The sequence below is a fragment of the Dendrobates tinctorius genome, unplaced genomic scaffold (assembly GCF_039654945.1).
Source record: "Dendrobates tinctorius isolate UK_male_01 unplaced genomic scaffold, ASM3965494v1 ptg000366l, whole genome shotgun sequence".
Taxonomy (NCBI): Eukaryota; Metazoa; Chordata; class Amphibia; order Anura; family Dendrobatidae; genus Dendrobates; species Dendrobates tinctorius.
The window spans coordinates 4,390,986-4,415,538 of record NW_027362032.1 but is presented as its reverse complement, the minus strand read 5'-3'; the positions used below and the strand labels follow the sequence as shown (position 1 = coordinate 4,415,538).

At 46.8% G+C, this 24,553-nt stretch overlaps 1 protein-coding gene across 1 annotated transcript in view; it reads right to left on the bottom strand.

Moving 5' to 3' along the window:
- Window positions 1–23,809, bottom strand: part of LOC141075588 (uncharacterized) — a 47,549-nt gene extending 23,740 nt beyond the window's left edge. Inside the window, exons 1-6 of the mRNA XM_073562699.1 lie at window positions 23,676–23,809; window positions 15,613–15,762; window positions 15,304–15,483; window positions 15,106–15,229; window positions 14,925–15,022; window positions 14,636–14,726 (exon numbers count right to left, since the gene is read on the bottom strand). Of these exons, the coding sequence (XP_073418800.1) occupies window positions 14,636–14,726; window positions 14,925–15,022; window positions 15,106–15,229; window positions 15,304–15,483; window positions 15,613–15,762; window positions 23,676–23,696 (664 nt within the window). The 5' untranslated portion in view covers window positions 23,697–23,809. The remainder of the gene's footprint in view (window positions 1–14,635; window positions 14,727–14,924; window positions 15,023–15,105; window positions 15,230–15,303; window positions 15,484–15,612; window positions 15,763–23,675) is intronic.
- Between the last annotated feature and the right edge of the window lie 744 nt (window positions 23,810–24,553).

The window sequence follows — 24,553 nt, the reverse complement described above, 5'->3', positions numbered from 1 at the left end:
GACCATCTTTTCAATGGTAGGATTTCCCAGGGAGATGCTTACCGATCAAGGGACCCAATTCATGTCTCACCTAATGGAGGCTCTCTGTAAGAAAATGCAGGTGACGCAGATGGTATCGAGTGCGTATCACCCACAGACCAATGGTTTGTGTGAACGCTTCAACGGTACCCTCAAACAGATGCTCCGCTTGCTGGTTGAGACCCAAGGGCGCGACTGGGAGCGGTACCTCCCACACCTGCTATTCACTTACAGAGAAGTTCTGCAGGCCTCGATGGGGTCCTCCCCCTTCGAGCTCCTCTACGGCAGGCCAGTCTGGGGTCCCCTTAGGTTGGTAAAAGAATCCTGGGAAGATGAGCTAAACCCCACTGAAGTGTCCATCATGGATTATGTCATGCGCTTCCGTGACAAGATTAAGATAATCCTTTAATCGTCCCACCATGGGGAAATTCAGAGCATTACAGCAGCAAGGCAGGAACAAGTACAGATACAGATGCATAAAGGCATTACATTGACAGTAGGTAGGTACATATACGAAGAAAAAAAAAAAAAAAAATTTAACCGGACTGTCACAACTTTGGATCTATCAGTTCTCTGTTTGGGTCGTTCTCCGTTTTGGACAGTGCTGGTTATACAGCCTAACTGCAGCAGGAAGGAAGGACTTTCGATAGCGCTCCCTCTCACATTTAGGATGAAGTAGCCGGTCACTGACAGTACTGCACATCTTTGTCACGGTCTCATGCATGGGATGGGAATCATTCTGCACCATGTAGCTCACCTTGGCCAGTATCCTCCTGTCGCCTACTTCCTGAACTGGGTCAAGGGGGCATCCCAGGACAGAGCTGGCCCTTCTAATCAGTTTGTCCAGCCTATTCCTGTCCCTGGTTGATATGCCACTACCCCAGCACGCCACACCAAAGAAGATGACTGATGCCACAACAGAGTTGAAGAATGATGCAAGGAGTGCCCCTCTAACTCCGAAGGCTCTCAGCCTTCTGAGCAGATAAAGCCTGCTTTGGCCCTTCCTGTACACTGCATCCAAGTGATGGGCCCAGTCAAGCTTATTATTGAGGATCACACCAAGGTACTTATAGGTGTCGACTATCTCAATGTCATTTCCCTGAATGTTCACCACTACTGGTGGATTTTTGCCCTTGCGAAAGTCCACCACCAATTCCTTGGTCTTCCCGGAATTAATCCTAAGGTGGTTTCTCTGACACCACTCCACAAAAGCTTGGTTAGTATCTCTGTACTCTCTTTCAACTCCTCCTGTGATGAGGCCTACTATTGCAGAGTCATCAGAATACTTCTGCAAGTAGCAGCTAGATGAGTGGCACCTAAAATCCGCAGTGTACAGTGTGAAGAGAAAAGGGGCAAGAACTGTACCTTGAGGTGCCCCTGTATTGCAGATCACTGTATCTGACACACTGTCCCGAACCTTTACAAACTGAGGTCGGTTCGTGAGGTAGTTAAGGATCCAGGTGGAGAGTTGGAGGTCCACGCCAACAAGGCCCAGCTTGTCTCTCAGTAGACCTGGCTGTATGGTGTTAAAAGCACTAGAGAAATCGAAGAACATTATTCTCACAGTGTTCCCAGGTTTCTCCAGGTGAGAGAGAGTCCTATCTAGAAGGTGGATAATGGCATCATCCACACCAATGCCCGGCCTGTAGGCAAACTGGAGAGGGTCCATATCAGAGCTCACTAGAGGACAGAGACGTGTGAGAACCAATCTCTCTAGTACCTTCATCAGGTGTGATGTCAATGCTACAGGTCTATAGTCATTAAGGTCTTTCAGATAAGGTTTCTTCGGAACTGGTACCACACACGATAATTTCCACAGTTGTGGTACTATACCCATTCTCAGGCTCATATTGAACAGATATGTAATGGTCTCACTCAGCTGGTGCCCACAGGTTTTGATTAGCCTTGCACTGATGCCGTCAGGACCTGAAGCCTTCAAAACTTTGATCTTATTCAGTTCTTTTGCAACCTGGGTACTTGTGAAGAATCATAGAATCATAGAATCGTAGAGTTGGAAGGGACCTCCTGGGCCATCTGGTCCAACCCCCTGCTCAAAGCAGGATTCGCTAAATCATCCCAGTCAGATGCCTGTCCAGCCTCTGTTTCAAGACTTCCATTGAAGGAGAACTCACCACTTCTCGCGGCAGCCTGTTCCACTCATTGATCACTCTAACTGTCAAAAAGTTTTTTCTAATATCTAATCTGTGTCTCCTCCCATTCAGCTTCATCCCATTGCTTCTAGTCTTTCCTTGTGCAAATGAGAATAAAGTTGTTCCTTCTACAATGTGACAGCCCTTTAGATATTTGTAGACAGCTATTAAGTCTCCTCTCAGTCTTCTCTTTTGCAAACTAAACATTCCCAAATCCTGCAACCTTTCCTCATAAGACAGGGTTTGCAGACCGGTCACCATTCTGGTCGCTCTTTTCTGAACTTGCTCCAGTTTGTTGATGTCTTTTTTAACCCCTTCACCCCCAAGGGTGGTTTGCACGTTCATGACCGGGCCAATTCTTACAATTCTGACCACTGTACCTTTATGAGGTCATAACTCTGGAACGCTTCCATGGATCCCGGTGATTCTGACAATGTTTTCTCGTGACATATTGTACTTCATGTTAGTGGTAAAATTTCATTCAAATAACTTGCGTTTATTTGTGAAAAAAATGGAAATTTGGCAAAAATTTTGAAAATTTCGCAATTTTCCAACTTTGAATTTTTATGCCCTTAAATCACAGAGATACGGCACACAAAAAACTTGATAAGTAACATTTGCCACATGTTTACTTTACATCAGCACAATTTTGGAACCAAAAATTTTTTTTGTTAGGAAGTTATAAGGGTTAAAAGTTGACCAGCGATTTCTCATTTTTACAACACCATTTTATTTTTAGGACCACATCACATTTGAAGCCACTTTGAGGGGTCTATATGATAGAAAATACCCAAAAGTGACACCATTCTAAAAACTGAACCCCTTAAGGTGCTCAAAACCACATTCAAGAAGTTTATTAACCCATTAGGTGCGTCACAGGAATTTCTTTGAATATTTAAAAAGAAATGAACATCTAACTTTTTTTCATAAAAAAAATACTTCAGGTTCAATTTTTTTTATTTTACCAAGGGTAACAGGAGAAATTGGACTGCAAAAGTTATTGTGCAATTTGTCCTGAGTACGCTGATACCTGATTTGTGGGGGGGAAACGACTGTTTCGGCGCATGGCAGAGCTCAGAATGGAAGGAGCGCCGTTTGACTTTTTCAATGCAAAATTGGCTGGAATTCAGATCGGACGCCATGTCACGTTTGGAGAGTCCCTGATGTACCTAAACAGTGGAAACCCCCTACAAGTGACCCCATTTTGGAAACTAGACCCCCCAAGGAACTTATCTAGATATGTGGTGAGAACTTTGAACCCACAAGGGCTTTACAGAAGTTTATAACGTACAGCGGTACAATTAAAAAATCATATTTTTTCCACAAAAATGATCTTTTCACCCCAATTTTTATTTTCCCAAGGGTAACAGGACCCTAAAAGTTATTGTGCAATTTGTCCTGAGTACGCTGATACCCCACATGTGGGGGTAAACCACTATTTGGGCGCATGGCAGAGCTCGGAAGGGAAGCAGTGCCATTTGACGTTTTTGGCTGGAATTGAGATCGGACACCATGTCGCGTTTGGAAAACCCCTGATGTACCAAAACAGTGGAAACCCCCCACAAATGACACCATTTTGGAAACTAGACCCCCTAAGGAACTTATCTAGATGTGTGGTGAGAACTTTGAACCCCCATGGGCTTCACAGAAGTTTATAACATAAAGCCATACAATTAAAAAATCATATTTTTTCCACAAAAATGATCTTTTCACCCTCAATTCTTATTTTTCCAAGGGTAACAGGACCCTAAAAGTTATTGTGCAATTTGTCCTGAGTACGCTGATACCCCACATGTGGGGGTAAACCACTATTTGGGCGCATGGCAGAGCTCGGAAGGGAAGCAGCGCCATTTGACGTTTTTGGCTGGAATTGAGATCGGACACCATGTCGCGTTTGGAAAACCCCTGATGTACCAAAACAGTGGAAATCCCCCACAAATGACACCATTTTGGAAACTAGACCCCCTAAGGAACTTATCTAGATGTGTGGCGAGAACTTTGAACCCCCATGGGCTTCACAGAAGTTTATAACATAAAGCCATACAATTAAAAAATCATATTTTTTCCACAAAAATGATCTTTTCACCCTCAATTCTTATTTTTCCAAGGGTAACAGGACCGTAAAAGTTATTGTGCAATTTGTTCTTACGCTGATACCCCACATGTGGGGGTAAACCACTATTTGGGCGCATGGCAGAGCTCGGAAGGGAAGCAGCGCCATTTGACGTTTTTGGCTGGAATTGAGATCGGACACCATGTCGCGTTTGGAAAACTCCTGATGTACCAAAACAGTGGAAACCCCCCACAAATGACACTATTTTGGAAACTAGACCCCCTAAGGAACTTATCTAGATGTGTGGTGAGCACTTTGACCCCCCCAGTGCTTCACAGAAGTTTATAATGCCTGGGCGTGAAAATAAATAATTCGTATTTTTTTCCACAAACATGATCTTTTAGTCACCATTTTTTTATTTTCCCAAGGGTACCAGGAGAAATTGGACCCCAAAAGTTGTTGTCCAATTTGTCCTGAGTATGCTGATACCCCATATGTGGGAGAAAACTACTGTATGGGCACACGTCGGGGCTCGGAAGGGAAGTAGTGACGTTTTGGAATGCAGACTTTGATGGAATGGTCTGCGGGTGTCATGTTGCCTTTGGAGAGCCCCTAATGTACCTAAACAGTGGAAACCCCCCACAAATGACCCCATTTTGAAAACTAGACCCACTAAGGAACTTATCTAGATGTGAGGTGAGCACTTTGAACCCCCAAGGGCTTCACTGAAGTTTATAATGCCAGGGCATGAAAATAAAAAAATCGTATTTTTTCCAGAAACATGATCAATTAGTCCCCAATTTTTTCATTTTCCCAAGGGTAACAGGAGAAATTGGACCCCCAAAAGTTGTTGTCCAATTTGGCCTGAGTACGCTGACACCCCATATGTGGGAGAAAACTACTGTTTGGACACACGTCGGGGCTCGGAAGGGAAGCAGTGACGTTTTGGAATGCAGACTTTGATGGAATGGTCTGCGGGTGTCATGTGCGTTTGGAGAGCCCCTGATGTACCTAAACTATTGAAACTCCCCACAAGTGACCCCATTTTGGACACTAGACCCCCCTTCGTAACTTATCTAGATGTGTGGTGAGCACTTTGAACCCCCAAGTGTTTCACAGAAGTTTATAACACTCGGATGTGAAAATAAATCATTTTTTTCCACAAAAATGATATTTTTGCCCCCAATTTTTTATTTTCCTAAGGGTAACAGGAGAAATTGGACCCCCAAAATTGTTTTGCAATTTGTCCTGAGTAGGCTGATACCCTACATGTGGGGGTAAAACACTGTTTGGGCGCATGGCAGAGCTTGGAAGGGAAGGAGCACCATTTGACTTTTTCAACTCAGAATTGGCTGGAATTGAGATCAGACGCCATGTTGCATTTGGAGAGCCCCTGATGTGCCCAAACAGTGGAAACCCCCAATTATAACTCCAACCCTAACCCCAACACACCCCTAACCCTAATCTGAGCCCTAACCCTAGCCCTAACCCTAGCCCTAACCCTAACCCTAGCCCTAGCCCTAAGGCTGTGTGCACACGCTGCAGATTTTGCTGCGGTTCCGCAGCGGTTTTGGCTGCTGCGGACCCGCAGCAGTTTCTGCTGCGGTGTACAGTACCATGATTCCCTATGGGAATCAAAAACCGCAGTGCAGACGGTGCGGAATTTTCCGCGCGGATTATCTGCGGTTTTCAATCCGCAGAAAGAATTGACATGTCAATTCTTTCTGCGGATTCTCCTGCGGTTTGCCATCTCCTCTATTGAGATGAAAAACCGCAGGACAAAACCGCAGAGCAATCCGCAGGTAAAACCGCAGGTCTTTTGACCTGCGGTTTCACCTGCGGATTTTACAAAATCCGCGCGGATGAATCCGCACCTAATCCGCAGCGTGTGCACACAGCCTTACCCTAACGGGAAAATGGAGATAAATACTTTTTTTTTTAGTTTTATTATTTTTCCCTAACTAAGGGGGTGATAACGGGGGGTTTGACTTACTATTTATGGCGGTTTTTATGTTTGGCGGCTGTCACACGCTAAAAGACGCTTTTTATTGTAAAATAGTTTTTGCATCACCACATTTTGAGAGCTATAATTTTTCCGTATTTTGACCCACTGAGTCATGTGAGGTCTTATTTTTTGTGGGACGAGTTGACGTTTTTATTGGTACCATTTTCGGGCATGTGACATTTTTTGATCGCTTTTTATTCCTATTTTTGGGACGCAGAATGAACAAAAACCAGCGTTTCATGAATTTCTTTTGGGGGGGGTGCGTTTACACCGTTCCGCGTGCGGTAAAATTGATAAAGCGGTTTTATTCTTCGGGTCAGTACGGTTACAGCGATACCTCATTTAGGTCGTTTTTTTATGTTTTTGTCGGTTTTATGCAATGAAAACTATTTTATATAAAAAATAATTATTTTTGCATCGCTTTATTCTGTGAGCTATAACTTTTTTTTTTTTTCGCTGATGATGCTGTGTGGTGGCTCGTTTTTTGCGGGACAAGATGACGTTTTCAGCGGTACCATGGATATTTATATGCGTCTTTTTGGTCGCGCGTTATTACACTTTTTGTTTGGCGGTATGATAATAAATCATTATTTTTTGCTTCGATTTTTATTTTTATTTTTTAAGAGGTTCGCTAAAAGGGTTAACTAATGGGACAGTTTTATAGGGCGGGTCATTACGGACGCGGCGATACCTAATATGTGTACTTTAATTGTTTTTTTTTATTATTTCCAAAAAATGGATTTATTGAGGGAATATTTTTTTTTTTTTTTCTAATTTATTTGGCGATTTTTTTAAATTTATTTTTACATTTTTTTTTAATTTTTTTTTTACTTTATTACATAGTCCCAGGTGGGACATCACTGTCCTGTGACAGATCGCTGATCTGTCACATCACAGATCACTGTGACAGATAAGCAATCTGTCACAGGCATTGAAGAAGACTTCCTCTTGCCTGCGCTTTGCAGGCACTGAGGAAGCCAGCTTCCTCAGGTCCCCGAAGGCCCCCGTCGCCATCTTGGATTCGGGGGCCTGGAGGATAGGAGCCCCCCGCAGCAGCGCTGCACATTGCGCTGCCGTGGGGGGCTCAGGGAAGCACGGAGGGAGCCCCCTCCCTGCCGATGCTTCCCTTTAACTCCCGGTACACCGCGATCATGTTTGATCGCGGTGTGCAAGGGGTTAACGTGTCGGGGGCGGTCCGTGACCACCCCTGACACATAGTGCCGGGTGTCAGCTGTGATAATCAGCTGACACCCGGCCGCGATCAGCGGCGCTCACCACGTGGGCGCCGCTGATCGCGGTAGACGTACTATCCCGTCCACGGTCATACGGGCCCGGGTACCGTGGACGGGATAGTACGTCGCATGTCAGGAAGGGGTTAAAATGTGGTGCCCAAAACTGGACACAATATTCCAGATGAGGTCTGACCAAAGAGGAGTAGAGGGAAATAATGACTTCACGTGATCTAGACTGTATGCTTCTGTTAATACATCCTAGAATTGCATTTGCCTTTTTTGCTGCTGCATCACACTGTTGACTCATATTCAGTCTGTAATCTATTAGTATACCCAAGTCTTTTTCACATGTGCTGTCACTTAGCCCTATTCCTCCCATTCTATATATGCTTTTTTCATTTTTATTGCCCAGATGTAGTACTTTGCATTTTTCCCTGTTAAAAACCATTCTGTTAGTTGCTGCCCACTTCTCCAGTTTATTTAAATCTTTTTGAATCCTCTCTCTCTCTTCTCTAGTATTAGCTATCCCTCCTAGCTTTGTGTCATCAGCAAATTTGATCAGTTTACCCTCAATTCCTTCATCTAAATTATTGATAAAGATGTTGAACAATACAGGGCCCAGGACAGAGCCCTGTGGTACCCCACTTGAGACATTCCTCCAACTGGATGTGCAGCCATTTACGACCACTCTTTGGGTCCGATCACTAAGCCAGTTATGAATCCACCTAACAGTTGCCTTGTCCATTCCATACTTAGTCATTTTTTCAATAAGGATTGTATGAGAGACTTTGTCAAATGCTTTGCTGAAGTCAAGATATACTATATCTACAGCATTTCCTTGATGCACCCAATCAGTGATACCGTCATAGAAGGAAATTAAGTTAGTCTGACATGACTTATTAGTTACAAACCCATGCTGACTCTGTTTAATCACTTCATTCTTATCCAGGTATTGACATACATGTTGTTTAATAATTTGCTCAAAGATCTTTCCTGGTATAGAAGTCAGACTCACCGGCCTATAGTTGCCTGGGTCCACCTTCTTCCCCTTTTTGAAGATAGGAACAACATTTGCTCTTCTCCAGTCTTCTGGCACTTCTCCTTTTCTCCAAGAATTTTCAAAGATTATGGAGAGGGGTTCAAAAATTTCTTCTGCTATCTCCTTCAGTACTCTGGGGTGTAATTCATCTGGACCTGGAGACTTGAATTCATTTAGGTTAGCTAAGTGTTTCCTCACTATCTTTCTGTTTATAGATATCCTGGATTCTTCTATTCCCTTAATAGGACAGTGAATAACAGTTGATGTTACATTTCCTTTCTGAGAGAAAACAGATGCAAAATAGGAATTTAAAAGTTCAGCCTTCTCAACATCCTGTCTTACCATGTCATCATTTTCATCCTGTAAAAATCCTATAGCATCTTTGACTTTTCTTTTACTTTTGACATATCCCCAAAATCCTTTATTATTGCTTTTGACATCTCTTGCAAGCCTCAATTCATTTTCAGCTTTAGATAATCTGATTTGTGCCCTGCAGGTTCTGCAGACAGCATTATATTCTTCTTTAGATATGCCTCCCTCTTTCCATTTTATAAACATTTTTTTCTTCCTTTTTAGCATGTGCTTAAGTTCTGTGTTCATCCATCCTGGCTTCCTTAAATGCTTCCTATTCTTCCCTCTTTTCGGAATTGTTAACAACTGTGCTTTGAGAATTTCATTTTTCAAGATTTCCCATCCTTCCTGGACATTTTTGTCTTTAAGGATATCCAGCCATTGGATCCCTCCAATTCTCTTTCTGAATCCCTTAAAATCTGCCTTTCTGAAATCTAACCTTGACGTCTGAGTCTTCACAGGTCTTCCGCCTCTAGTTATCCAAAATTCTAAAATAGCATGGTCGCTACTTCCTAGGGTCCCAGCCACTTTTACCTCCTCAACCATTTCCTCCCTGTTTATAAGGATTAGATCCAAGGTAGCAGTTCCCCTTGTTTTCTCCCTTACCTTTTGGAAGATAAAGTTGTCAGCAAGAGAGGATAAGAATCTCCTTGACCTGTTAGTTTTGCCTGAGAGAGATTCCCAACAAATGTCTGGATAGTTGAAATCTCCCATGACAACTATGTCATATTTTTTGGAGAACTTGGCCATTTGATGCATAAAGAGTTCACCCATAACTTCAGCTTGCACAGGCGGCCTGTAGTAAATGCCTACAATGGTGTCCTTTCCATTGTTCTGTCCTTGTATTCTTACCCAAACAGTTTCCACAGAACTCCCAGTCTCTGAAGCTTCAATCTCTGTGCAGATATACGCGTTTCTAACATACAATGCGACACCCCCTCCTCGTTTATCAAGTCTGTTTCTTGCAAATAAGTTGTATCCTTCTAGTCTTGTATTCCAATCATGTGTATTGTCCCACCAAGTTTCAGTGATTCCAATTACATCATATTTCTTTTCCTGTGTTAATAGTTCCAAATCTCCTTGTTTGTTGCCCATGCTTTCTGCATTAGTATAGAAACATTTTAGTTTGTGATTGGTTTCTCTTTCTCCAATATATTTATTAACTAGATTCTTTCGTCTTTGTTCTTCCTTTCCACTTCTAATAGCAGAGTTCTCAATAGCATTTGTCAGGTGTATGGCTTTTTCTGGTCTTTTGCTTCCCTTCCCATGTTGTTCTAGTTTAAAGCTCTCCTTACATATGGGGGCATATTCAGTGGAGCATCATATGGGGGCATATTCAGTGGAGCATCTTATGGAGGCAGCATATGGGGGCATATTCAGTGGAGCATCTTATGGAGGCAGCATATGGGGGCATATTCAGTGGAGCATCTTATGGAGGCAGCATATGGGGGCATATTCAGTGGAGCATCTTATGGAGGCAGCATATGAGGGCATATTCAGTGTAGCATCTTATGGGGGCAGCATATGAGGGCATATCCAGTGGAGCATCTTATGGGGCAGCATATAAGGGCATATTCAGTGAAGCATCTTATGGAGGCAGCATATGGGGGCATATTCAGTGGAGCATCTTATGGGGGCATATTCAGTGGAGCATCTTATGGAGGCAGCATATGGGGGCATATTCAGTGGAGCATCTTATGGAGGCAGCATATGAGGGCATATTCAGTGTAGCATCTTATGGGGGCAGCATATGAGGGCATATCCAGTGAAGTATCTTATGGGGCAGCATATAAGGGCATATTCAGTGAAGCATCTTATGGAGGCAGCATATGGGGGCATATTCAGTGGAGCATCTTATGGGGGCATATTCAGTGGAGCATAGTATGGGGGCATATTCAGTGGAGCATCTTATGGAGGCGGCATAAGGGGGCATATTCAGTGGAGCATCTTAAGGGGACAGCATATGGAAACATTCGATGGAGCATCTTATGGGGGCAGCATATGGGGATATATTCAATGGAGCATCTTATGGGGCCTATTCTATGGAGCATTTTATGAGGCAGCATATGGAGCATAATCTATGGAATGTCTTATGGGGCCATAACCTTTATGGAGCAGCATATGGGGCATATTATTCTATGGAGCATCTTATGGGGCCATTATTAACCTCTGTGCAGCATTATATGGGGTGCATTTTGTATGGAGCATCTTATGGGGCCATCATGAACTGTATGGAGCATTATATGGGGCTCCTGATTCAATATGGATATTCAAAAACATTCAACCTACTGATGTCTCAATTAATTTTACTTTTATTGGTATCTATTTTTATAGTGGTTTGAAAAAACCACTATATTGTAATCCGAACGCTGCTAACTTATTCTTCTTCTTATTATTATTATTAAGTTGATTTCCGCAATTAATACAGTACGAACCGCTACACGCACAGACTACGTTGAGGTGTCGTTTCGAAGCCAGCGTCCACGAGAGGTGTGCTAAGTATTTTTCGTGTCGATCGGATTTGTAGTTTTTGCGCAATTTGCATTTGAAAATTTTTTTTCCCGTCATTGGAATGCACTGTCTCCAATGCTTTTCAATGGGAAATGGCAAAACGTGCCCTGAGGCGATTGAAATGGCAGTTAAGCTCATTGATATGCGCAGGCAGACCAAGTTACTATGCCAACGCCTACGAATGTCACATGACGCCCCAAGGACAGAGCTTCTGCCACATAATATCAGCTCTTAAAGCGAAACCCACAGCACTAATGCAAATCTAGCTTCATCACATGACACATGCCCCTGAGAGAGAATGTACGCCAAAGTTGATTTAGAAGAAGCCCAGCGAGCCAAACTAGCTCTTAAAGGGCCGACGCGCCAAAGTGATTGTTAAAGGGCCGGTGCACCGAAATGAGTCTTAAAGGGCCGACACGCCAAATCGAAAGCTGAGCGACCCCAGGCTCCAAATCGGAGGCTGCGCCACCCCGGCCTCCAAATCGGAGGCCGAGCCACCCCGGCCTCCAAATCGGAGGCCGAGCCACCCCGGCCTCCAGATCGGAGGCTGATTGACCCCTGCCACAAAATCAGACCCTGAGGGGCCCCAACAAAAGCGGACCCTGAGGGGCCTCGGCCACAAAATCGGACCCTGATGGGCCCCAGCCACAAAATCGGACCCTGAGGGGCCCCGGCCACAAAATCGGACCCTGAGGGGCCCCAACCACAAAATCGGACCCTGAGGGGCCCCAACCACAAAATCAGACCCTGAGGGGTCCCAACCACAAAATCGGACCCTGGGGGCCCCGGACACAAAATCAGACCCTGTGGGTCCCCGGCCAGAAAATCGGACCCTGAGGGGCCCAACCCACAAAATCGGACCCTGAGGGGCCCCGGCCAGAACATCGGACCCTGAGGGGCCCCGCCCACCAAATTGGACCCTGAGGGGCCCCGCCCACCAAATTGGACCCTGAGGGGCCCCGCCCACCAAATCGGACCCTGAGAGGACCCGCCCGCCAAATCGGACCCTGAGGGGCCCCGCCCACCAAATTGGACCCTGAGGGGCCCCGCCCACCAAATCGGACCCTGAGGGGACCCGCCCGCCAAATCGGACCCTGAGGGGCCCCAACCACAAAATCAGACCCTGAGAGGTCCCAACCACAAAATCGGACCCTGAGGGGCCCCGGACACAAAATCGGACCCTGTGGGGCCCCGGCCACAAAATCGGACCCTCAGGGGCCCAAACCACAAAATCGGACCCTGAGGGGCCCAACCCACAAAAACGGACCCTGAGGGGCCCCAACCACAAAATCGGACCCTGAGGGGCCCCACTCACAATATCGGACCCTGAGGGGCAACACCCACAAAATCTGACCCTGAGGGGCTACACTCACAAAATCGGACCCTGAGGGGCCACAACCCACAAAATAGGAGCCTGAGGGATCCCGGCCAACAATTCAAGCCCTGAGGAGCCCAGGCCAAGGAATCAGATCCTGAGGAGCCCCACCCACCAAATCAGACCCTGAGGCCAAAGTGGCCCCTGAGAGGCACTCACAGTTAAACCGGATCCTGAGTTGAAAGTCTTGCAGGAGCAGCAGGCAAGTCTCTCTTAAAGGGGCAGCCGGGTACGATTTCAAACCACTATCTGTACTTCCTTCAGGAAATACACATCTAGTTATTTTTGAAATTTACCAGTAGCTGCTGCATTTTCCACCCTAGGCTTATACTTGAGTCAATAAGTTTTCCAAGTTTTTGTGTCAAAATTAAGGGGGGGTAGGCTTATACTCGGGTCGGCTTATACTCGAGTATATACGGGTAATCCTCCAATGTCAGCTGGACATGGTATGGGGATAGTTTATAGTTCAGTTAGTAAAGGCATCATACTTTTTGCTGTTAACTAGTTAATGCTTTCTTGACCACCACACTGCAGTGTCAAAAGAGGAAGACAGAGAGACAGGCAGCAACATCATATCAGAGAGCTCGTGACCTCAAAACACAAAATCCTCAGATCCTAATATTGTGACATAATATTAAGAATAATATCTATTCATTGATATTGCGCTATTAAATCCTCTGACGGATCTGCTGTGAATGGCGAAACTCGCTGATGTGAAAGTAGCCCAAGTCACTGCCGACAGTGTCTGCATTAGTCATACTCGCCAATGGGGGGGGCAGCAAGAAAAGTGCCTAGGGCAGCACAAACTCTAAATACGGCCCTGCCTGCAGGCGTGAATAAATGTATATTACAGCCATCAGCCACGCACAGCTTAGAGATATATCATGGCACAGGTGGAATGTTTGCCCTGTAGATTATCACAATCCTCCTTGAAGTTAGTTGGTTTTAATACAAATTGAAAAGTCAGGATAAAGGGAAACTCTGCTGTTATTGGACAGAAATTCACACTTGGCCTCACTGCACATTTAATGCTGTCCATCATAAAAGGGAAGTTTGGCCAGAAAGACTGGACCTGGTCTTGTAGGGACCATGAGACATTCAGCAGCACAGAAGGGAGAGAAGATTCATCCGATAAGATCTCAGGGATCTAGGAAGCCAACAGCATCATTACCCTCCGCTTTCTGTTACAGGCCCATCATAATACCTTTCTTCAAGTGATTTTCTAACTTGTCAGCACGCTCTACGTACGCTGTCATTTGGCTTTATAGTTACAGATCTGGGCAGGTAACGGTCAGCGTCTTCTAATGTGAAGGAGACAATGGCTAATGAAATCAGTTATTAAACCTTATATAAGTCAGTTCTGATATGGTGTACCAAGATGGCGTCTGTGTCTTCAGACACCTTGGAAGGAATCCTTGGAATGCAGAAGCTAAGATACTGGATACCATATATGGAAGTGAAGTTGAAATAGACCTATCATAGACTGACACAGGCTACTCAGGAGATTGTGTGACACCCATTTCCTGTCTCTCTGTCTTGAGAATAAACTTCAGTTGTGTGCAAGCCTTTACTGAGAAAGGAGTAGACATCTAACTCTGTGTTCAGTGTGACTCTTTAAGAGTGCACTCGGCCTATATTGGATCAGGTGCAAGCAATCATATAGATCTCTCTTTAAGGGATCACCCTCACACTAATACCAGGGGGTAGGTGGATCCTCCAGGTTGTAAGTTCTATAGAAAAGGTCAAAGTCATTTGAACAGTTTTGGTGGAGGAGAATGTTGTGGTCAAGAGGCAAAATGGTGATCATGGTAATATGGCCGGACTACACCACCGATAAGGCAGCCACAGCCAGTGACTGAGAAGAATCTGTGACTTCTCTGCATTCAGTGGTTACTACTCACCTGGGTAGTCATATGTGGGAATCTCCTCTTTACACCGCTCATCATCTCTCACATATGTCTCTGTAGTATTAATATGGGTCAGATCTTCACCCTGAAACAAATATTGTAAAAGTCACCGACAGATGGAGAAGTCCCATCTATGATCAGCTCTAATCCTGCCATCTCCACCGTTCTCATTACACAAGTATAAAACATATAATACTGGTGGATAAAACAAGACTGAGCACAAGACCTTCACAGCCGTCTACACATCATAGGGAAGATCTCCTGACACCTTCTCTCCATCTACCTGATGATCCTGAGGAACATTGGGATCTTCTTGGTTACAGTCCTGTGGAAGAAGAGGACGGGGACATCTCTCTGGTGTTGTCCTCTTACTGGATAGATCTGGAGGAAACACATACAGGGACTGAATTCATTCTCTACATACAGATAATTATAGGCCGTGTGTATTTAGTCCTGTCTATTACCTTGTGATGTGAGGGGTTTGGGAACCTCCATTATGATGGTCTTGTACAGATCTCTGTGTCCTTCTAAATACTCCCACTCCTCCATGGAGAAATAGACAGCGACATCCTGACACCTTATAGGAACCTGACACATACAATGATACCGTCATCCCCCCGATCCCTTCATAGTGTTACTGTATAATGTCCCAGCAGTGTCACCTCTCCAGTCAGCAGCTCAATCATCTTGTAGATGAGTTCTAGGATCTTCTGGTCATTGATGTCTACATGGATCAGGGGGTGAGGTAGAGGCCCTGTGATTGGGCTCAGGGGTCTTCTCCATCCCTCAGACATAGGGTCCTGACAGTGATCACCAGAGGTCTTCTTCACCACTGTGTAATCCTGGTAATGGAGAGACACATTAATAAATCTCACTCCAGACATTTCCAGAGTCCTCACCTCTCCAGTTCTGTCCATCTGTTATTCCCACAGATAAGAATGATGTAATGTGACGTCATCAGAATCTCTCACCTCTCCAGTGAGACTGAAGAGGATCTCTAGGGTGAGGTGTAATATCCTCTCCACCATCTTGTCTCTGTCCATATCCATCCTTGATGGGTAAATCAGGAAAATTTTCTTTTGTAGAAGATCTTCCCTGAGAGGATCCGATAATGTAGAGACCTGAATGAGAAGATGATGAGCCGATGTAACATCATATGAATCCTGTGTAATAATACAATTACTGGAGATAATAAGGGAAACATATGAGATTTATTATTTTACAGTGCTTAGTTTTGTTCCCTGACGTCCCCCCAGTTCCATCACCCTCATTCCCTTCTTTTGAGGTCCATACCATCAGGCTCTTCTGTCCCCTCTCCCTCAGAGTAGCGGTCATATACCGGCCCCCAGGCTCACCCACCCACTTCCTTGACCACTTTTCAGCCTGGCTGCCGCACTTCATGTCCTCAGAAATACCAACTCTTATTCTGGGAGGCTTCAACATCCCCATTAACAGCCCTACTTCCACATCTGCATCCCAGCTTCTATCACTAACCACCTCTCTTGGCCTCTCACAGCTCTCAACCTCTGAGACACAGAAAGACGGTAACACCCTTGACCAGGTCTGTGTCCGGCTTTGCTCAATCTCCTACCTAAATAACTCACCACTTCCCCTCTCTGACCACAACATTCTCTCCTTCACGCTCACAAATCCTCGCCCACCCCAGCACACTCCTACCTATCACACATTCAGAAATCTACAAGCCATTAACCCTCAGACACTTTTAGACTCCCTACAATCTTCCGTCCCCAATCTCCTCTTTTTCCTGTAATGATCTGGCTGTTCATCACTACAACACACTCTTACAACCACCCTTAAACAGGTAGCGCCCCTCACCCTCAGAACCTCCAAACACAGAGTAAAACAGCCCTGGCTCACATCGCAAACTCAATTTCTCCAGCGATGCTCTAGGAGTGCTGAACGCCGATGGAGAAAAACCCGCACAGCAGAAGACTTCATCCACTTCAAATTTATGTTAAGAACCTACAACTCTGCCCTTCACCTCGCCAAACAGACCTACTTCACCACCCTGATCTCCTCACTAGCCAACAACCCCAAGAAACTTTTTGACACTTTTCACTCCCTCCTCAGGCCAAAAGCACAAGCTCCTATCTCAGACATTTGTGCAAATGACCTGGCCTCCCATTTTATAGAGAAAATAGATAATATCCGTCAGGACATCCGCTCCCAACCACCAAGTGCTGTGACTCCCATCCCTAATTGCATTTCCCCTGGCTCACTTTCCATATTTGATCCCATCACAGAAGAAGAAGTCTCCAGACTCCTATCTTCTTCTCGCCCAACTACATGCACTACCGACCCCATTCCCTCACAACTCCTCCAGTCTCTTTCTCCAGTCATCACAACTCACTTAACTACAATCTTTAATCTCTCCCTCTCCTCAGGCATTTTCCCATCCTCCTTCAAACACTATCATTACTCCATTATTAAAGAAACCTGCTCTCGACCCATCCTAGTCTACTGCAGCCTTACCCGTTACCTCTCCTCTCACTCCCTCCTAGACCCTTCACAGTCTGGCTTCCGACCCCTACATTCGACTGAAAGTGCACTTATCAAAGTGACCAATGACTTTCTGACAGCAAAATGTAACGGTGAATACTCTCTGCTCATTCTTCTCGACCTTTCTGCAGCTTTCGACACTGTTGACCACCGTTTCCTACTCCATAGGCTCCAGTCACTAGGCATTAAGGACATCGCTCTCTCCTGGTTCTCTTCCTATCTCTCTGACCGCTCCTTCAGTGTTTTGTTTGCTGGCTCCACGTTATCTCCTCTTCCTCTCGCTGTCGGGGTACCTCAGGACTCAGTCCTTGGCCCCCTTCTCTTCTCTCTCTACACGGCCCCAATTGGACAGACCATCAGCAGATTTGGCTTTCAGTACCATCTTTATGCTGATGATACACAACTATATATGCCATCCCCTGACCTTACCCCCGCTGTACTACAGAACGCCAGTGACTGTCTGTCCGCAGTCTCCAACGTCATGTCCGCTCTCTATCTGAAACTTAACCTCTCAAAAACTGAACTTCTTCTGCTCCCGCCATGTACTAACCTCCCTAAATATGTCATTTCCCTCACCGTAGGTGGCACCATAATAACACCCCGGCAGCAGGCGAGCTGTCTGGGTGTTATGTTTGACACCAACCTCTCCTTCACATCCCATATACAATGTCTTGCCTGCTCTTGCCGCTTACACCTAAAGAACATCTCTAGAATCTGCCATTTTCTCACCAGGGAAACAAAAAAAACCGTCATTGTCACTCTGATCCACTCCCGCCTGGACTACTGCAATGATCTATTAATTGGCCTCCCCGCTACTCGACTTTGCCCTCTCCAGTCCATACTTAATGCAGCAGCCAGGGTCTTCTATCTGGCTAATCGGTACTTGGACGCGTCCGCTCTTCGCCAGTCCTTACATTGGCTGCCCATTCATTATAGGGTCCAATTCAAAGTACTTGTTCTCACCCACAAAGCTCTCCACAGTGCGGCACCCCCCTACATCTCCTCCCTCATTTCCGTCTATCGGCCTAGCCGACCGCTGCGCTCTGCAAAAGGCTTTCGACTAACCTCTGCACTAATCCGCGCCTCCCACTCCCGACTCCAAGACTTCTCCCGCGCTGCGCCAATCCTCTGGAATGCTCTACCCCAAGAAATTAGGACTATCCACAATTTGCACAGTTTTAGGCGCTCTCTCAAAACACATCTATTCAGAGCAGCCTATCACGTTCACTAATCAAAGTCATTTTATGTGCAAGTGTGAGTATGTAGCCCATTCACTATCTCTGTCCCCCACCTTCTCAAGAAGGCTGGACCATCATTGTAAATACATCATTGTAAATACACACCTGTACTTTGTATCTCCCCCACCTCATTGTAGATTGTAAGCTCTCACGAGCATGGTCGTCTTATTTTACTTTAATTATTGTATTGTTAACGTTGTTACTTATGACTTGTGTTTTGAAACTGTTAAACTGTAAAGCACTGCGGAATATTTTGGCGCTATATAAATAAAGATTATTATTATTATTATTTTATCTACTAATAAAACCTATATATTTAGGTCACAGACAACAAGCAGTTTCCTCCTCGGAGTCGGCAGCTGAACACGTTCCTCATAGACTCATCTTCCATAACGCTAATTCTCGTCTCATTACCGACACTGGAATCGGCATTAGCAATACTGCAGGAGAGATTCATTACACGCGACATGAGAAATAACTCCTTCATGATGAGGACGACATCTTCATCTTCTACTGCGGCTCTAGAGACAGATTTGGCCAGAGTCAGTCACTGCCTCCATCCCCACCGGCCGTCTATATGAAGGTTTCCCGTCTTCCCCGCACTGGAATCTTCTCTCACGTTAGATCTCAGCTCTGAGTCACACACAGAAGTTTGAGGCTTTTAGAAAAGATTTTTAGTTTCCACAATCAACGCGGACAGAAATGATCTGATCCCAAAGTCTCCATGTACAGTGATTTATGGGGTTTATTTCTGGCCTTAGGCTTTCCTATATTACAAGAAAAACTCCAGAAAAAGCCGATATTAAAATGTTTCTAAAGAAAAATTGGCTCCAACAATTCTTGTAAGAAGAAAAAAAATAACAAAAAAGCAGAAGACACATTTTATAATTTTTGACATGTTAAACATTTATTAAAAAGAAATTAATCTTTTTGGGCCCCAGAACACAGATGTACACCGCAGGGACGGCACAGGAGCGGCTGCAACAAAAACCCTGAGAGTTTAACCACTTGCTGATGTGAAAAGCAAACATGGCATCTAAGAAGTTGTGACAGAGTTTGGCTGAATGCCCCCCGCCTCCAAGTACTCGATAGTATGGGGCGGCCTAGTTACTGCGATACTTACATGCCTAATAATGGGGTCTGGGCTGCAATGTATGAAGGTCTATTAGGCCGGGCCAGAGGCAGCGTCCAATAAGTTACCTTATAACGCCCCCATACACATTAGACTAAAGTTCCATGAAGGCACTGATTTCGGGGGGTTTGGCCGACCATATAATGTATTTGGGGGCCTCCCGACAGATGTCAGGGCAGAGAAGGATCCGGCATCCTGAATTTCAGAGGATAATCTGTTTGTTCTTCCTGTAGATAATCCTCCTCTAGAGGAGTCTGGAGGCGACTCTCTCATAAAGACCACAGGAAAGCTGGAATATTTGTGTGTATGGGGGAGTCGGGAGAGATAGCCGTTTGCCAAATGACCATTCAGCCAACTCTGATCTCATCTGTATGGGGCCCACCATCCAGGTAAGGTGGAGACACCTGACCACACTCCAACACCGGCACCTCCACACCACAAAGTAGCGTAGCAAAGCACCACGGGTGGCTCCCTGCTTGGAGTGTAGCAAAGCACCTTTGGTGGCTCCCTGCTTGGAACACGAAACGTGCTGGGAGGCGGGTGGAGTTTAGTTTGCACTCAAAAGAGCGGGAAGAGTTTAGGATTTGGTCAGTCTGACAGAGTCAGAGGAGGAGAGAAGATCCCCGGAGTGGGATGGATGGAAGTAAGTGCTGCAGCCGACCTCAGTGACCTGGGTCCGCTGGCACAGGAAGGAGACATTATAGAAAGCCTGACTCTCCATGAGAAGGAAAGGATTGTACGGAACGCAAGGAGAGGAGGATTAAGGATTAGGGTTAGAGGAGAACCCTTCCCAAGTTCACATCGCAAGGCCGGGGTCCGGTCCCCGAGGTTGTATGGATACTAATGGTCCTGCAGCAGACACCGGAGGAATAGAAGTTGTCACCACTTTATTCCTACACAAGACTTGGGGGCACAACAGCATCATGAGTGAGCCGGGACTAGGTAGTAAGGAGTCCCCGAAGCAGGCCACAGCTGTCTGCCGTACAAGTAGAGTTCATAGGAACATCTGACAGGAGGAACTCCAGTGTAACTCAGTACTGTGATTACTATAGGCGCAACAAGGGAGACATTCAGAAAAGGCATATGTTGGCGGAGTGTTGGAAAGGAGTACTTTATCTTACCTGGAAGTTGGCTGAGCTCCTGACCCGGAGGACACGGCACGGATGCGGGCGCTTGTACCACAACAGACTGTGAGTAAAGCTTTGGAACTAAATGCCCTGGTGTCCTCCACTTATTCCTGCATCCACCTGCTCAGCACTGCTACATCCCTCGTGCCTGACACTGCACCATCTACGTGTCACTTCACCTACACTGCCCTGGGACTACAGCCCTGCCTGTGGAGGGCTATAACATCATTGCTGCACCACACCATCTGTCCCAGAGGATCTGTCTGCAGCCTCTGCTTAACATCTTCATTGCCACAGGTGGCGTCATGAATCATTCATTCATAAACTGTAACTATCAGAAACAGACTGAACTCATTCCCTCTTTACAATGGGCGCCCAGGGCCATGGGCCGGGTCCCAGCTGCCGTGACATCTACCATTGAAGCTCATTGGGCCCGGTACCGAGTACCCCGCCGGCCCTGGGAGGGCGACCCAACTTGGCGTTGCGAACAGGATGACGAAGCCCGGTACCACCGGGTTCTGTGTACCTCAGATTTATTGGACTTAAAACATTGCTGAAAATGTGCCGAAATAACCACATTTATAGACTGTAAAATGGACTCTAAAAATGGCCGCCGACATGGTGAAGAAGGGCGTGACAACATGGGTGGTCCTAAGAAAAGACCACAAACTGTCCAGGGCCTCCCCTGCCTGAACTTCTATGCAACCGCAACATGGCCCACCCCCAGAGGGGTTCGTATACTGGCTTGGTATGGAGGAGTAGGAAGAAGACGCCGCCCCCAGAAGGAGGAGCGAGAGTCGGTGGCGGGAAAGGAGTCCAGACAGGAAGAAGGAGAGACCACCATGATGAAAGAAGGAAGGAGGCCCGAAGAGAGCACGGAGGTTGAGCTGAACCTCCCCCGGCACACTGGCTGAAGGCTCCAATCAGACTCCCAACTGCTGGGAGGCGGGTGGAGTTTAGTTTGCACTCAAAAGAGCGGGAAGAGTTTAGGATTTGGTCAGTCTGACAGAGTCAGTGGAGGAGAGAAGATCCCCGGAGTGGGATGGATGGAAGGAAGTGCTGCAGCCGACCTCAGTGACCTGGGTCCGCTGGCACAGGAAAGAGACATTATAGAAAGCCTGACTCTCCATGAGAAGGAAAGGATTGTATGGAACGTAAGGAGAGTAGGACTAAGGATTAGGGTTAGAGGAGAACCCTTCCCAAGTTCACAGCACAAGGCCGGGGTCTGGTCCCCGAGGTTGTATGGATACTAATGGTCCTGCAGCAGACACCGGAGGAATAGAACTAAAAACAAGGAGAAACAAAGAGTATATGTTACCAAAAAATTATAACAAAAAATTTTTTTGTGGGCGCCTGTGGTCAAAATGAGAGCGAGAGAGAGCGCTGTATAATGAGGCCCAGGCTTTATAGTGAAGGGATAGGAGTCTGAGGAAAGGGCTGTTCTCAGGAGCTACAGTCTGAGTAAAGGGCTAAAAAGCATTCACTAGACCCCTGTACAGCTGTATAACGAGGCCCAGGCTTTATAGTGAAGGGACAGGAGTGAGGGCCTGTTCCCAGGAGCTACAGTCTGAGGAAAGGACTAAAAAGCCTTCACTAGACCCCTGTACAGCTGTATAATGAGGCCCAGGCTTTATAGTGAAAGGACAGGAGTGAGGGCCTGTGCCCAGGAGCTACAGTCTGAGGAAAGGGCTAAAAAGCCTTCACTAGACCCCTGTACAGCTGTATAATGAGGCCCAGGCTTTATAGTGAAGGGACAGGAGTGAGGGCCTGTTCTCAGGAGCTACAGTCTGAGGAAAGGGCTAAAAAGCATTCACTAGACCCCTGTACAGCTGTATAATGAGGCCCAGGCTTTATAGTGAAGGGACAGGAGTGAGGGCTTGTGCCCAGGAGCTACAGACTGAGGAAAGGGCTAAAAAGCCTTCACTAGACCCCTGTACAGCTGTATAATGAGGCCCAGGCTTTATAGTGAAGGGACAGGAGTGAGGGCCTGTTCCCAGGAGCTACAGTCTGAGGAAAGTGCTAAAAAGCCTTCACTAGACCCCTGTACAGCTGTATAATGAGGCCCAGGCTTTATAGTGAAGGGACAGGAGTGAGGGCCTGTGCCCAGGAGCTACAGTCTGAGGAAAGGGCTAAAAAGCATTCAGCAGACCCCTGTACAGCTGTATAATGAGGCCCAGGCTTTATAGTGAAGGGACAGGAGTGAGGGCCTGTGCACAGGAGCTACAGTCTGAGGAAAGGGCTAAAAAGCCTTCACTAGACCCTGTACAGCTGTATAATGAGGCCCAGGCTTTATAGTGAAGGGACAGGAGTGAGGGCTTGTGCCCAGGAGCTACAGACTGAGGAAAGGGCTAAAAAGGCTTCACTAGACCCCTGTACAGCTGTATAATGAGGCCCAGGCTTTATAGTGAAGGGACAGGAGTGAGGGCCTGTGCACAGGAGCTACAGTCTGAGGAAAGGGCTAAAAAGCCTTCACTAGACCCTGTACAGCTGTATAATGAGGCCCAGGCTTTATAGTGAAGGGACAGGAGTGAGGGCTTGTGCCCAGGAGCTACAGACTGAGGAAAGGGCTAAAAAGGCTTCACTAGACCCCTGTACAGCTGTATAATGAGGCCCAGGCTTTATAGTGAAGGGACAGGAGTGAGGGTCTGTTCCCAGGAGCTACAGTCTGAGGAAAGGGCTAAAAAGCCTTCACTAGACCCCTGTACAGCTGTATAATGAGGCACAGGCTTTATAGTGAAGGGACAGGAGTGAGGGCCTGTGCCCAGGAGCTACAGTCCGAGGAAAGGGCTAAAAAGCCTTCACTAGACCCCTGTACAGCTGTATAATGAGGCACAGGCTTTATAGTGAAGGGACAGGAGTGAGGGCCTGTGCCCAGGAGCTACAGTCCGAGGAAAGTGCTAAAAAGCCTTCACTAGACCCCTGTACAGCTGTATAATGAGGCCAGGCTTTATAGTGAAGGGACAGGAGGGAGAAAAGTGGGGAAAGGAGCAAGAAAAGCCGGACTGCCCATCACTAACCTGCAGAGCCGCACTCCACATATATGGCTGCTCTGTGCGCACAGGACCTGTGATGAGGTCACAGGAGGGGAGGAGTCAGGAGTCACATGATCAGGGGCCTCAGTGTGTGCAGGACTCTGCTGTGCTGGTTGTCATGGTGCTGGATGAGGGGAAGTTTCTGTGTGGGGTCAGGAGGGGTTTACAGGGTGGATGTAGCAGAGCCGTGTGTGTACGAGGTGTACGGAGCGGAGCCGTGTGTGTACGAGGTGTACGGAGCGGAGCCGTGTGTGTACGAGGTGTACGGAGCGGAGTCGCGTGTGTACGAGGTGTACGGAGCGGAGCCGCGTGTGTACGAGGTGTACGGAGCGGAGCCGCGTGTGTACGAGGTGTACGGAGCGGAGCCGCGTGTGTACGAGGTGTACGGAGCAGAGCCGTGTGTGTACGAAGTGTACGGAGCGGAGCCGCGTGTGTGTACGAGGTGTACGGAGCGGAGCCGCGTGTGTATGAGGTGTACGGAGCGGAGCCGCGTGTGTACGAGGTGTACGTAGCGGAGCCGCGTGTGTACGAGGTGTACGGAGCGGAGCCGCGTGTGTACGAGGTGTACGGAGCGGAGCCGTGTGTGTACGAGGTGTACGGAGCGGAGCCGTGTGTGTATGAGGTGTACGGAGCGGAGCCCTGTGTGTACGAGGTGTACGGAGCGGAGCCGTGTGTGTACGAGGTGTATGGAGCGGATCCGTGTGTGTACGAGGTGTACGGAGCGGAGCCGTGTGTGTATGAGGTGTACGGAGCAGAGCTGCGTGTGTACGAGGTGTACGGAGCAGAGCTGCGTGTGTACGAGGTGTACGGAGCAGAGCTGCTTGTGTACGAGGTGTACGGAGCAGAGCTGCGTGTGTACGAGG